The 15,112-nt window shown below is 39.2% G+C and overlaps 1 protein-coding gene across 3 annotated transcripts in view; it reads right to left on the bottom strand.

Annotated features, from left to right (window-relative positions):
- ate1 (arginyltransferase 1) overlaps positions 1-15,112 on the bottom strand; it is a 58,011-nt gene that overhangs the window by 19,983 nt on the left and 22,916 nt on the right. For all 3 annotated transcript variants that reach the window (XM_008430321.2, XM_008430322.2, XM_008430323.2), the window contains 3 exons: positions 14,185-14,217; positions 8,568-8,749; positions 4,079-4,178 (listed from right to left, as the gene is read on the bottom strand). In XM_008430321.2, the coding sequence (XP_008428543.1) occupies positions 4,079-4,178; positions 8,568-8,749; positions 14,185-14,217 (315 nt within the window). The remainder of the gene's footprint in view (positions 1-4,078; positions 4,179-8,567; positions 8,750-14,184; positions 14,218-15,112) is intronic.

Genomic DNA, 15,112 nt, shown 5'->3' with positions numbered 1-15,112 from the left:
GCGACGTAGCGAATAATTGCATGTAAACTAGTGTTTTTGCCATGTTTTTATCTGTTTTCTTTTTTCTATACTCCAGGAAAAAGAAAATGTTACATGCATCATTAGAAACCCAAATATCATATTAACAGCCATAATGATAGAGAACAAATACTGTTGAAATATTTCTTAATTATAATTATTTAATTATTCAATTTCAGTCATTCAATGATTATTTAATTACTTGCAATTAAATAATATATAAAATATTAAAACACAATGATTATAATTGTTTTTATAGAAAGACTAAATTGTTGTGCAAATGAAAGCGCCGTGTGAGTTATATATATATATATATATATATGAATAAATTACAAAGCCGACCTCAACAACTTTAAACACCTTAAAAATGAGCAATATCCAGAAATTCCCCGCATGGAAAAGACTTTCTAGTTCATAAATATTCAATAAAGAAAGGTTTGAATACTTATCACTTACACTTTCAGACTCAGCTTGCATTTGGTCATGCAAGCTGAGTTATGCTTGCATGACCAATAGGTTGCTACAGGTTCTGTAGCAACCTATTTCTGTAGGTTGCTACAGAAATATCTATAGCAACCTGGAGGGCTGAGATAAGTCCAGAGAATTCAGGGCAATGAGGTCTCTGTCTGTGTAAAGCCATAAGACTCACTGTTAGCTTTAACATGTGAGGCTTCATGAGAAAGAAAAATGACCAAAGGGCCAAGACCTCTGCACTCATTTAGACTCCAACAGTTTCACCTTCTGCTCCTCACAGACAGCTCAACATCAGAAGGCCAGGGAGGGCAAATGGCCCAGGGACAGAAGCCAGGGGCAGAATGTCACGTCAAACCCTGAACTGCCAGCCAAACCAGTGAGACTCTGTGGGACGTTCAGTCCCAGCTTTAGGAACAAAGGAGAGTGTCTGACACCAGCCAGGCGTCCTCCCAGCTTCTGGCTGTACTTCAAGTCTTCCGAGGGCCCTTTAAGGCTTCCCTACAGGACCACGTCCTGCCGTTGGCAGTGCTTACAAGATCATCTCGCCTGGGGCCGTCTCCCTGGTCACACAACCCAGCCGAAAGGATTCTCCTCCAAATTAACAGCTCAAGAATAACATTAACAGAAATTGAGATTTTTAACTTTAAATGGGTAGCACAATCACGCAGACAGAAAGTATGCAGACATATAACAGATATAGTGGCATAAGAGACTGGGAAATAAAGCTTTTAGTATCCAAGACTTTATGCACGCCAGACTCAAAATATACAAGTTGTTGGACTATTTTTGATGATTACAGTCCAATATGTACTTTGCAAGAAATGTGTTCTCTCTCCCACGGGTGCAAAAATAACATAAGATCATTCTGTTCTTGCAGCTCTGGTTTGGGAGCTTTTGCAGCTTCTTTTGGACACAAATGATGTGTCCAAAGGAAACTGAAGGACTTTCCTCTTGTGTGGTATCTGATAATGATGCCGCAGTAGATGGGATCTATGAGGAGTCCTTGAGAAGTATGAAATGTCCTGATCAGAAAGAGTCTCTGTTCTAGTGGTTAAGGTATAATGAAGAATGGGTAAAACTGTTTCTAGATATTGAAAGGTGCCAAAAAAAAACAACCCACAAACGTTTCATTCCTCACAGTAACAAAAATATTTTTGATTTTCAATATTTTAAATAGGGAAACATGTTTCTAAATACAAATTTTCAAGATACAATCTACCAACTTAAGTATTTTATTTTTTGTTGTTAGGTTTAAATACATTTTCTTCAATGTGACATTCAATTTTTTATGAAATGATGCTAGAAAAAAAAGCACAGTTTGCAACCTGTTAACGAGAAAAACGAATATTCCCCATGTGCTATTGGTTTCATTTTTTGCAGAAATGTAATGTATATATGCATAAAAATAACAGAAAAACACTGCTAATGCAAGCATTTTAAAACCATGCAGATATTTAAAAAGATTGTTAAATTCTTTAACATTTTTGGCCACGGTTATTATGACCCACAGGGTACGGCCTAAAGAACCTGCAAGTCCACAGATTGCAGACCTTTCCACTAGTTAGAAAAGAAGAACAGAAGGAGGATTCAAGTCTGGAAAGTCATCAACATGTTTCTAAATTAAACTTTCTCTTCTTTCGCCCATACTTATTAAACATGGTAAATGAAAGATGAAATATGAACCTTGTCCTTTAAAGGAAACTGGTAGTATTTAAAATCTGCTCAAATTTTAAAATTTTAGGACATCTTGGCACGCTGCAGAAACTCCACAAACACGAAATTAAGAAGATGGTCAGTCCAAGGTTCTAGCATTTCAGAAAAACAGGAATTATTGTTCACTCGTCTAGCAAAGAGTCACCATTATGACCTTTTGTTCAAACTGTTTTTCTTTTGTGCACCATTGATGTTTTCCTTTTATAAAACACTTTAATCCAAACATTTCTTTACAACTATCTTCTTCCAGAAATGTCTGAAGTATAAAAACAGGAATGACTGAAACAAGAGGGACCCACAAGCAGTGGAATGGTGTTGGAATAGGTTGAGTGGTGCCCACTAGGGTTCAAGTGCTTATAACTTGCCCACTAAAGAGACTGGAAGCAAGCGTGAGATCCCAAAACCAGTAAACCTCCAACACAACACCAAAGAAGTCTTAAAAGAGTCAAACAATGTCCCAGTATGTCGGTGCATTAATGAACTGAATATATGCAAATCAGACAGAGGAGCAAAACACTGTGCATGTTGCTGGGAGCATGTTTGAGCGTGGGTGCTTTTCTGTGGGACTGCGAGAGTCTAAAGGTGGGAAATGGGCAACCTTCTCACCCTTGTTCTGTGTTCCCTCCCCAAGGGTAAAATAGGAAGAAGTGGGGAGGTTGTGAGCTAGACGCTGCAATGACAAACACACAAGAAAAGATATGGGGGAGGGGTAGTAAATGCCAGTGTGAGAGGGTGAGGTGCTGTGGTAACAGCGCAAGTTCTCAGACAAACATTGTGATCAAGATTCAACACACAGACGCAAACACAACACATTCATGTGCATTCCTTGCACACACTGTCAAACTGAGAAACTGAGCAAAGCGTGAAGCAAACCCAAAGCAAGATGAAAGATAAAAAGATATGGCGGTTTTCCATAATCTTCAACAGCACGTCCGTCTCCCAGGAACAATCTCTGGGAACATCTAACGTAGAAACCGAGGACGGTGTGAATGAATAAAACCGAAAGGAATGAATAGTGATTATCTGAATAATGTACAACAATGCTTCCCTGAATAAAAATATGGATTGCAGATTTTAAATGGCAATGTCAGAAATTTTGAGTCAGGTTTTGGAATTTTCCCAGAAAATTTGGCTGAAAAAGTCTCACACTGTTCCAGTTCTTTGGGAACTAAAACCCAGTTTAACATACGTAGTTACAATAGTTAGGTTCAGAGGAGAAAAATGGTTGTAGTAGTCTGTTGATTGGTACAAAAAAAGCCATTTTCCCAAAGCAGTTGTGTGGTGTGGATTAGCTCTTCTTTGAGCCCTTCTGCACCTCAAATGTATTCACCCTGTTGAATATTTTACCCTTTTATTGCTTTTACAAATCAGTGATGGTCAACAAAATATGGCTTTTAATGTCAAAGTAGAAACTGATTCCTACAGAAATGATGACAAATAAAAATATGTAACATAAAATAAGATTGCATAAGTGATTTCTAATTTCTTCAGTAAACATTTTTGTTGATCGTGATTAATTTGCAACAATAAAACGGGAGACATCCAAGGGAGTGATAACTTTTTACAGGAACTGTAACAGAAAAAGCAACCCATTTTAATCTGTTAGTTTCTTTTTTGTGTTTTTATAAATGGGTTCATATTCCTCAAATATGGACATCAGCTGTTCTTTTGTTTGTTTTTGTCATAGAAATAGCTCTTGCATTGATGTTAAATAGGAAATGTATCTGGCAAAAAAGAGACCCTTCTGGTTTCACAGTCACTGAAACCAGAAGGGATGAACAAAGACAAGAGGACAATAATGTAAGGATGTGCTTTTTACTAGGGGCTAAAAACAAAATGAAACAAATTGCTCAAGGTTAGGGATTCATATTACCTTGTAGCGCATCTTGGGGCAGGAGTGAACATAGAAGCCCAGGTAGTAGTAGCACAGCTTGGTGGACTGTTTCTGCAGTTTCCTGGTGAAAGCAATCTCCCTGTAAGAGGGGGGGGGACATAAAAACACAGTTTGTAAAAACAGTTTTGCAGGAAAACGCTGCACAGAGATTAATCTGAATTTATTAAACAAAATGTTTAATTTTTTGCATATTTATATTTTCTGAATGAAATTAACATGGCCCACATAAATGTTTGTGCCTGAAAATTTTAACAGATTAAGACAACAGAAAAATAAATTGAGGTGTACACCAAGGTTCAGGTCTTGTTCCATGTATTTTTAGTTGACATATAAATTATGTTACCTGCACATGTTCATGTATTTACTGATTTCTGTCTCACTTAAAATACAGTTGAACCTCTTGTTCAAAAGAAGCATCTGCAACAATTAAGCTACAAGAGATTAAATATAATTGAGAGATTTGGATCTTGGTTAGGAAGCCTAATGAATCATATCACTGTCAACAAATTTTGACATTTTCATTGAATTTTCAAACTTCAGACTATTTTAAATGTTTTTTTATGACAAGTTCCTCAGTTGCGCCATGAACCTTTGGTCTCCCTTACTGGTTCAGCAACACATGGAGTATCAAGTGAGAATTGTAAGATGGCGTTCTGTACAAACGCTCTGGGACAAAGAGTCAACAGGCGGACCTGTAAAATTAAAACTTTTATAACTTTTACTGCCTCCATTTTGATTAAATCTGAAACAGTTTCTTAAAAAGGAACAAATATTAAGTCATGAAAAGTCACAAGCATCTCTTATTGAATTTCTTGGCAATTTAATACCAACTTGCTTTGCATTAATCCTGATGAATGTTCTGTTTTTACTGTTTATATTTGCATTTTAAACCTTGTATAAATTTTGCCGCGTTTTATGTAACTAAAAGCCCAACTAGGGACATGAACTGCAAATTAGCTCATGCTATAAGTATTCAAGTGTGATATAACCCTACTTAACATTTGCATCTGTAGAAATAAACCAGTTAAGTAAAAAAAAAAACAAAAACAAAAAAAACTGTATGAATAACTGCATTACTGTTTTTATGTACATTTGAGAAGCAAGAAAAATACATTTAATTGTTCTACACCTTAGTGTACCCCAATTATTAAGAAAGAAAAATTACATTTTCTTAAAAATTAATCTATGAAGCATTTGTATATCGAAGAAATTAGAAAACCAAAGTGGTTCTAGCAGCTTTGACCAGTACCAAAGCTCAGGAAGTAAACACCCATTGCTTTTCTTGGACTCATCTCATCATGGGAAAACAACCGCCTTTCCTCCGCCAGCGTTAACCCCGCAGGTGGAGAAAAGGAACTGAAGAGAGCGTGTAGAATAAAGATTAAGAACCTGCAGGATTTATGCACCACTTTTAAATACAGTAGATGTCTTGCCTGCTTTATTTTTCCACAATAGCTTCCTCCTTAATTGCATCCTTTTACTCAAAGTCTTTTCCCCCTTTCCTTTAGCCATTTCCTCTCCTCTTCCATACCTAAATTCAAGCTTCTCTTTTTGCTCCCTTTTTTGTTTCTCTCTTCCTTCCAGTGCTCTGTGCTTCACCCACTGAAAGAAAGGGGGAGAGCTCCCTTTCTTACGATGTTTAAGAGACAGAGAACGAGGCCTTAAAATAAAATAGATGCACTGAAAAATAAGACTTGGGACAAAGGAAGCCAGAGAGAAAGGAGGGGGAGACATAGGGAGTGAGAGAGCAGGGGGAGAATATAAAAGAGGAGGGTCAAGAAAGAGAAAGGGATGGAGAAGAGAGGCAGCGAGAGCGAGGTGCTAGAAGGTCACCCGCTTTCTGCCAGGTTCCTGGGTTCCCATCCCTTTACTACAAAAGGGCCCGGCAGGCCTGAATTAGAGGAGGGGGGTCAAGAGAGGGGAGGCGCCCATTCACAAAAAGCCATGTTTCCCCCTTTACTTGAGGCCTTCACACCCCCACCTCCAGCCCCATGGCAGCAGCTTGAGTCTGCCATTATCCCCTCTTCAGCCATCTGACACTCCAGCACAAGCCAATTATCAAGGCCTCTGCTCCTGCACAGCTTCCCTCATACTGATGTGCATATACACACAAAGGGCCTAAAACAGTGCATGCCACGAGGAGCTGGCTGCAAATCTGCAGTGCATGCAAAAGCATTTCCTTCTGAAAACTATGAAATATAATTTTTCCGCTTGCTGAATCTGGATCATAAAGTGAGAAAAGAGGACTTGGAAAGCACATACAGGCTATTATAAACATATCAGTAATTACACTGGAGTCAGTATATCACATAGTTGTTTTACCCAAAAGGAAGCCGTTTTAAATTTAGTTTTAAAATGTGAGTTTTGCTTTAAAATGACATGTCTTAAAACACAGCACTGTTTCATGCCACAAGAACCTCAATAAGGGACTTTTTGTTTCTGCTCTTCTCTGTGTCCATTAGGCCTGGGATATAGCAAGCAAAGCTTGTATGCATGAAAGGTCTCAGTGTCCCCCCTTCTGTTTCACAACTGAATTACATGTAAAAAAAAATTTCAAAACAGATCAAATGAACAAGAGCACAGCTGACACAGAAATATGATTACAGGATAAATAAGCATTTTCTTTTACAAACACCTTTAGCGGTTTTTAAATGCTGAGTCAGACAGTATTACAACAGCTGGATAACAATTACTGTGACTCCACAGATTCAACACTATGAAGTGTTTTACACACGTTTTCACCCTCTTTATCCAAAAGCTTGATATTACTTTCCTCAAGATGTTACATTATTAGTAAATCCATCTCTCAGAGTCAGAGCACTCCTAACCTTTCATGTGAAAATGGAAAAGACTATGGCACTACTGAAAATCCACCTAATCTGAAAGGAGGGAGTGGATCAGACACAGAAACAGTCAATGTAACTATGGAGCAGCTGCAGAGATCCACAGCTCAGGTGAAGAATCTGTCACTGGAATAAATATTAGACACACATTTCACAAATCTGACCCTTGTGGAAGAGTGGTGAGAAAAAAACGTTTTAATTTCATTAAGCCATTAACTTGACTCAACAAACATAAAGAAGGCCCTTCTCTGATCAGATGAGACCAAAGTTCAAGTGCTTGGTGTACTGTCAAAATGTATACCAAAATGGGTGGAAAAACCTAATGCTGCAGATCCTGTGCATATTTAGTCATCCTGTGCATATTTAGTCATGGGGCTGAATAGTAAAAATCACACCACACTTTTCAGTTTTGTATATACAAAGAACTGCAAATCTAGAATTATTTTCCCTTTTTGCCACTTTTTGTTGGTCTATCACATGCTGTCTACAATCAAATTTGTGGTAATGTCAAAAAGTTCAAGGTGGTATAAATACTTTAGCAAGTCACTCTTCTTATGCATCCACTAGACTGGGAATGTGACACTGTGGCTGACTGTCAGGAGGGACAGTCAGCCATTGTCACAGCCATTGATCTTCTCACAGCAAATCAATGGCTGTGAGATGGAGGCTTTTATCAAACTGATGGATCATCAGTGTTAAACCCCTAAAATAAAGAAAATTAGTGACAGAGAAAGAGGCAGAACAACCTCTGCAATGTACAGATGAAGCACTAATGTACAGGTGTTGTCAGCCATGGGCTAACAGAAAGAATGAGTGTGTGTACATGGGCTTTCTCCAGAACATACTTAATTAGACTTTAATTAGTAAAAAGTGCTTTGGAGAACATGTAAATTCTGTGCAGCAGGTTGTAGACACAGTCTGTATGCCAAGCAGACTCGAGTGTCCAGAGCAGATCAAAAGCTCGGACTCTCATGTCTGTAAACAAGGGGGAGGATTTCAGTCCCGCTGGCTCCCTCCTCCACACAGAGCTGTCTGTGTTACTCTTAGACTCAGGCTCTTAAAATAATAAGTGATGGGAGACTGTGAGCTTAGGATGACCAGGGAGTTCCCGCTATTCAGGCAGCAGCAAATATTTTGACCTCTGCTGTGCTGATTTAGTGCAAGATTACATCTGTACCTATACCCAGACACCCAAAGCTTGCACTGCAACACCTGAAAATGACGCACACATACCTCTGTCTTCGACCTCTGAGGATAAATATTTTAAAAAGTCTTTCTCACATTATTGAATTACATCTTACAGGAAATGCAGGATGTGTGTGCCTATAGGGTGTGATTGCGTTCTTATATTTCAGCTTGGAGGAGAGAGCTGTCGTCAGCTGAACCACAAGCAGAGCACTGCCGCAACCAATCAACTCTGAAGAAAGGGCCTCTTTTTTTGTTTTACCTAAAGCATAACAGAGTCTATGATGTGGGAAACAGTTCAACAGATCAAATACAAAGAGAAAAAATTTCAGCTGAGATGCAGTAGAGAGATCAACAAAAGTAGTTAATTGTCTACAACAGCTGGTGTTTAGTTTTTACTCCTCAAGCAAAAATATCTCTGCTGCCCAGGAATTACTAACCTGAGAGCAGAGTAGGACCCTAAAGACAGCGATGTAAAGTCTGGGTGGTAGTAGAGGTAGACAGAAGACACACATGTAGGCAAGATGTCAATCACTCCCACGGCTATGATGCGTCCATCCAGCCAGTACTGTTGATGGAAGGAGCCGTATCCCATCTCCGGTCCATCAGGAGAATGTTCTGCCTGGAGAAATAATGATAACAAAAACATGAACAAAGGAAAGGAAGAGATTAATGGAAATAATTAGAGTCATTGTCCTGCTAGAAAATGAACCTCTGTCAGTTCTTGCTGAAGAAAAGCATCCACATAGCACAAAAATGCCACCATGTTTCACAGGTGGCTTGTTTAGCAATGTGGAAATAGTAACAATAACTGTCAAATTACAAATAATTTATTCTGAGCTGTGAATCTCTGCAGCTTGTAACATGGTTGCTTCCGTGGTTGATGCTCTCTTTGCTCATATTTGTAGATCTGCAGCTGAGCCATAATCTTTCCATTGAAATATTGAAGGCTTGGGATATTGACAACCTAACCCTACTTTGAATTTTCTACAACTTGACCTGACCTGCCTGGTGTGGTCTTTCTGATGCCATTCACAAGCTGCATGTGTAATGAGATTGTCTATGTTCACTATATTAAACCCACCAAAACACATTGAATTCTGTGGTTATAATGCAGCAAAATCTAAAAAACAAAGCTCCAGTGTAAATCTTAAATAGATATTCACACATCTGTATAATGGTGTATTATAACTGCTGCATTTCTCGGCCAAGTCTTGTGCATTATGAGCGGGTGTGTACAGTAGCCTCCCATTTAGCCTGCTAATGGTTCCCAAATGTGGAGTGAAAGCTGGAGCAAGGAGGGGTTGCGGCTGGGTGACGTGAAGGACTGACCACAGAAACTCTCCAGGAGAGGACTTTTTAATAAAAGAACCTGCGTGAGCAAAACCCATTCCACCAAGCGGTCGTGGCGTGCTGCCAAGCTTTCTACTATACATCTGCGTCCGCTCATTCCATGTGGCACCGAAGAATGTGGGTGTAGGTGTGCACCCATGAGCTCGAGTCTATCCTATTAACAAAACGCTTACGTTTTTCACAGACACACTGTTTCTCATAAGAATCTGCATGCTGGGTTTTTCAATCAAACTTCTTTTGCACTTTTATCCCTGCGGCTTAAGACCAGAGGCTTGGGGTTAGGGTTAAAAGTCATGTTAAGTTGGAGTATTTATGTGTGTGCGTGTGCGCGTCCATCTTCAGTGCACTAGTAACAGGATCCTGCTCCTGAGCCAACATTCATCTGGACGCAGTTAAGCAGCAGACACTGCCAGTTATCACAACACACAGAGAGCTGGCTGAGTAATCCGGGGATCCGCTGGGGCCGCATTCTGACCAAATTAAACCTGACCAAACAGAAATAAGGCACACAGCCTGAAATACACACTCCCAGCAGGGCTGATGGTTTTCTTAGATGTAGCCGGTCACTCAAAATCAGACACGGGTCTGATCACCTTTATAACACCATTCACACCAGAGTCAGACACAACTATCTGTTTATAGAGCGGCTTGTTATTTCCATCCACCAGTTTCTCCAAAAACACTGAAGTCTTTGTCAGAGGCCCCACTCGGTCATTTACAAGCTCTAAGTAATGGAAAATAACACAAACGGTTTTGTTTTACCCCACCTGGAGTACACACGCCTGTCGGAGCCTGAATGTCATTATGAATACTCATGCACCGTACACTTCAGATCTCGTCTGACTGACCTGCGTGCCACCTCAGACGACAGCTTAATGGTCATGTCCTTTCCACTGTGACAACAATCTCAACATTCCCTTGAACACTTCAAACCACCTGCCAGCTTTCCCAGTAGCCCCAAATCGCTCACATATGGCCGAAACACAAGGACATGTGGGCAGCATGCAGAGCAGAGCAAAGAGGTGGGTGAACACCATGATGGTTTCAACCTTTTGATTGTTTCTGAAGTAACGTTTAGTGAACAAAACTAATTTTAAAAACGTTGATAGTATACTTAGTATCGTCTTCATCTTTATTTACAATCAGCCTGGCCATCGCCTTCCTATGAAATTTCACTCGATTCTCATCTCCCGTCAGTGCTTTGTTTGAGCTCTGTCCTATTTCACCGGATTCCTTCTGTAGAATTAGCAAAAAGAAGAATGAGTTGTCAACAGTGATGTTGATTTTCTGCAATGTTTGAGAATTGTGGTCTGTCTGTAGTTTTAGGAATGTCTTGTGTATCTCGATGCTGTTGTAGTCACATTTATATTTTTAGAACAGCCTGCTGTATGGTAAACAATGGCTTTGTTGGCAGCTAGAACACTTAGATCATGCAAAGTTTAGAAACCACAGGTAAAGTTTAAAACTTAAAACTGAAAGAGGTCTTTATACCTAAAAACAGTGAAATGAATGCTTTTAAAGAGTGCAATTTTTAGCTAAACACAAAAAGTTGTATGTTTAAATTTAATGGAGTATGTCAAAGCATACAGCTTTAACATAAACCAATAAAATCCAAACTTTACTTTTAGATATTTGAATTTTTATGTTCCAGAAAGTAGGGTCATAATTTGCAAATGTTTCCATATTTAATTTTCTTTTTCATACAGGGTAGGTTGCATGTTTTTCAAAGATCTTGTGGAGCTAATTTCTTACTTCAAATACAGTAAACACTTTTATTTCTCACTGGGGTTTCAGGCCAGGCCCCACAAACGTTCCACAAAAACACAGAGGATCTCACAGAACAAACCACTGAGAATGTGATGAATCATCTACCAACAATAGTATTAAGTGCTCAGACAGACAAATTAAGAAAAAAACTTAAGAAAGGGAGCACATAATGCAGGAGTTTGAGTTCAGTCCAGCTTATAAAATCCAAGCCACCTCCAGCTTCGCAAAACTCAGCATGACTACTCCTAATTATATTTGAGAGTTGCCACTGTTGCTCTCATGGCACTAATGTAAATGTGCTGCGAAAAGAGAGGAAGGAAAGATCCAGGTGCAGTTAACTACTCTACCTGGATTTTACCTTGAATCCTCTGCAATTCAGAATAAATGAAACACAGCAACAAATAAACACACAGGTCAGGCAGCTGCAGCTGCATTTATAGCTGTGCAGTTTTTGCAAACACTTTTAGAGATGCAGGTTTACATGTGAGCTGAACCACACGGCTTGGAGGTCCATGTGGCGAGCGTCTGTGTGTATGTGTGTGTGCTCTAATAGCTCTCAGATTAGAGACAGATGGAGAACAACACGCAGAGCAGTGCAGATTTTTATGCATGATAATTCAACACTTGGAGAGAAACAGGAGGAGATGGAGAAGGAGATCGTCGAAAGTAATAAAACCAAGTTGTGCAAGAGGAGGCGAAATGAAAAGGAGATGGCCATTTGGAGGGGAGGAGACAGTCCAGGCAGAAAAATGTGTTAGGCAGCGTGCCACCGCATGAACACGTATGTGTATGTGTGCTGAACTGTGTAATTCAGAGTGCCTGGTCGCCAGCTTTGACGAGGTGATAAAAGCTTGTTTCCTATAAACACTAATGATGTTCATTAGTGAAGACCTGAGGGGCCACACGGGACAAAACGGAGGGACTGTGTTTGTGTCCGTCTGTTTGAATGTGCTTCTGGACGTCAAACCCATTAAAGTGGCTCCAATAAGTACCCGTCTTGGGGTCTAATTGTTGATGTAATTGTCCTGGCCCAACAGGGCCACTGGTGTTTCTGAATGACGGAGCTCACCGGGTCTTCTGCGGTGTGTTCATATCCCGCAGTGAAAACACAGAAGGTGCCTTTTAGTCATGTTCCTTCATTTTAATAACCTAAATAGCTACCTTTAAAAATGAATAAGTCTTTAATCAGACATTCACCTTAGAATTAGACATATTAGACATGGGATCTTTTCAGTGCGTAAAGATTGAGCTTCTTGGTCACAATTACAAGTATATTTGAAAGAATTGAGGTGAGACTTTCAAATGTAGAAACGTTGCACGTAGTGATGTCAAACGTAGTGATGGATGCTTTACGCTGAGGTTGTGTGTCACTGCCAATGGTTATGATTAACTGCATAAAGAAAACAGAATAATGATGGAGGGACTACCTCCAAATTCTTAAACATCCCATCGCACCAACAGTTACATGGTTGAAACTTAGACACGATTGAGTGTTCCAATAGGACATATATCTCAAACACACAAAAACTGGTTTAAGAAAGAATAGAGCATGTTGACATCAAGTTTTAAGACTAACCTTCACACAACCCTGACTTCAAACCTGTTGACAATGGATAGGCCATGATAAAAATACTGGCTGAGAAAACCTAACAATTTCAATGAATTCAACCAATTCTGGTCAAATTACCCAACAAGAATGATGCCAGAAGCTTGGTGATTGCTACCATATGGGTGTGGTTACTCTTGCTAAATGATATTCATATAAGTACATGAATTGGGTGTGTATATTTGAGGGTGTGTTTATACTTTTTCTTTTTGGATTAGAGAAAATTAATAAAAAACTCAGTTTTAAATTCAGTTCAAATTTTTAAAAGTCGTTAAAGTTGTCTGTGGTATATTAATTCCACAGACAATAGGAAAAGAACAATTCAAATGTGTCTTCAAAATTAATATTATATTCTTGCTGACTACAATAGACTGCTAGTATTTCCAACTATAACATATTTGGCTAAAATCCTCATATACTTGACACCCCCACATAGGAATGCTAATAACAGCCTATTTTAATAGTTCAAACAACTTAAAATGCATTAAGATAAACAGTGGAAAATGTCTTGGCACTACAGCAGAAGCTAACATCCATGGACTTCCTTATCTCTGCTCTTGGGGATACCGACAATCAGCAGAAACACAAAAACTTAATGGCTTAGGTGCTTTACAAACGCAAGCCACACGCGTGTGAAGTGTCATTGCATTTTGGCAAGGTACTTCAGCTCCTCAAGTTCCATTTTCTTTCAAATACTTTAAACATGCTCTATGAAAAAATATGCAAATAGGCTAACTTCAGGAAGTAAATTGGAGCTACATTTCACAGAAAAATCTAAGAATACTGAACTGTCAACAGGTCAACTGTATGAGTGTATGTGAAATTCTCACTGGCAATGTAAGGCTTGACACTGATGGCCATAAAAATCAATGCATTTCTTCATAATTTATGTCTCACAACGTAAAGGTAGTGGTATGTTCTTTTCTGTAAAAGAGCAAAATCTAGTCTGGGGTCCTCAAGTTGAGTGCAGTAGTACTTGTGCAATCTGGAGAACAGATTTCTCAGTTTTCCTTTCCCCCCCATCTACTTTGGTGAGACTAAAGTAACCCCCCAAATATGCAAAAGAATCCCCTTCTTGAATATCTTAACCCCACTCAATCCAGCTGAAGGCTCATCGGGGGAGAGCGAGCAAAGGGAACATATGTGGTAGAGCAGGAAAACTGGTGAACAGTTGTTTTCATTAGGATATTTCTGTTTTTTAATTGCGATTTGTAAGGCCATAAAAAGCCCTTAATCTTGGAGCAAATCCTTCCAGATAACACATATGGACAAACACAAACATTTTGAAAAAGGTTTTGTTTAACTGTCAACAAGTTAAAGAAAATACATACCTCTAGTGGTGAATCACAAAGAAATCTCCGGAACTGTGGAGGGAACGGAGAGAGAAGATAGAAACTGTTAGTTCTCTGGGTCACCAACTCTTTTCAATAGGCACAAATGAAAACCATACACATCTCCTTTGCAGTCTTATATTGTTTATCCGTTTCCATTTTCTCCTGGCTTAGCCGTCAAGGAGCCTTCCATTCTGTACAGGCATAAAAGAAGCCTTTATTTACACAAATGAAAACATTTACCCTTTCAGCCAAGGCTTGCAGTCTAGGAGAGGACACAATGACAGCTAAAATAAGCAGCGCTGCCAACGTCAGAAGTCCATCTCTCAACGTACGTTAAAACGCACAGCAGATATCAATTACAGTGGGGGTCTCTGTGTTTGGAAATAAGCATTTCTGGTCTATTATCTATAATATTTCCTGTGCTTCTTTTTAGCTGGGGAATTGAGAGTGGTGTGTTTACAGTAGTGTTGGCCTTTGGGCAGGAAAACAAACTCTGCCTCCTTCAAGATTATCCGTTCCAAAACTAGAAATATAGCAGTGATGGACAGTTTTCACTTTTATACCGTCGCACTCCATTTCACAAACACATACGTGACTTTTATTTTACTTTATTTCATAATCTAAAGTTTGATGTGTGTGGAGCAGGTCTCACAAAAACAACTATAAAAATTCAAAACGCATGGACACAGAGGCTGCAGATAAGAGTTTTAAAATAGGAGACATAATTTATGCTGGGTTTCATATTGTCCAAAGCTGTTTCACACACTAAGAGGTTACATAATGACTAAGTTTATTTACTGCCAAAAGCTCCTACTCTTCCAAAAGAGAGAGCATTCCTCCATTTGTCAGCCACAGCTGTTGGGAGCACCAATGACATTAAACAAACTTTATTACTTACTGCTAAGAGCTTATGCTATTGTCACAG

This window comes from Poecilia reticulata, linkage group LG15, assembly GCF_000633615.1.
Source record: "Poecilia reticulata strain Guanapo linkage group LG15, Guppy_female_1.0+MT, whole genome shotgun sequence".
NCBI lineage: Eukaryota > Metazoa > Chordata > Actinopteri > Cyprinodontiformes > Poeciliidae > Poecilia > Poecilia reticulata.
Note: the sequence above shows the minus strand (reverse complement) of the source record. Positions and strands in the feature narration are given on the sequence as shown.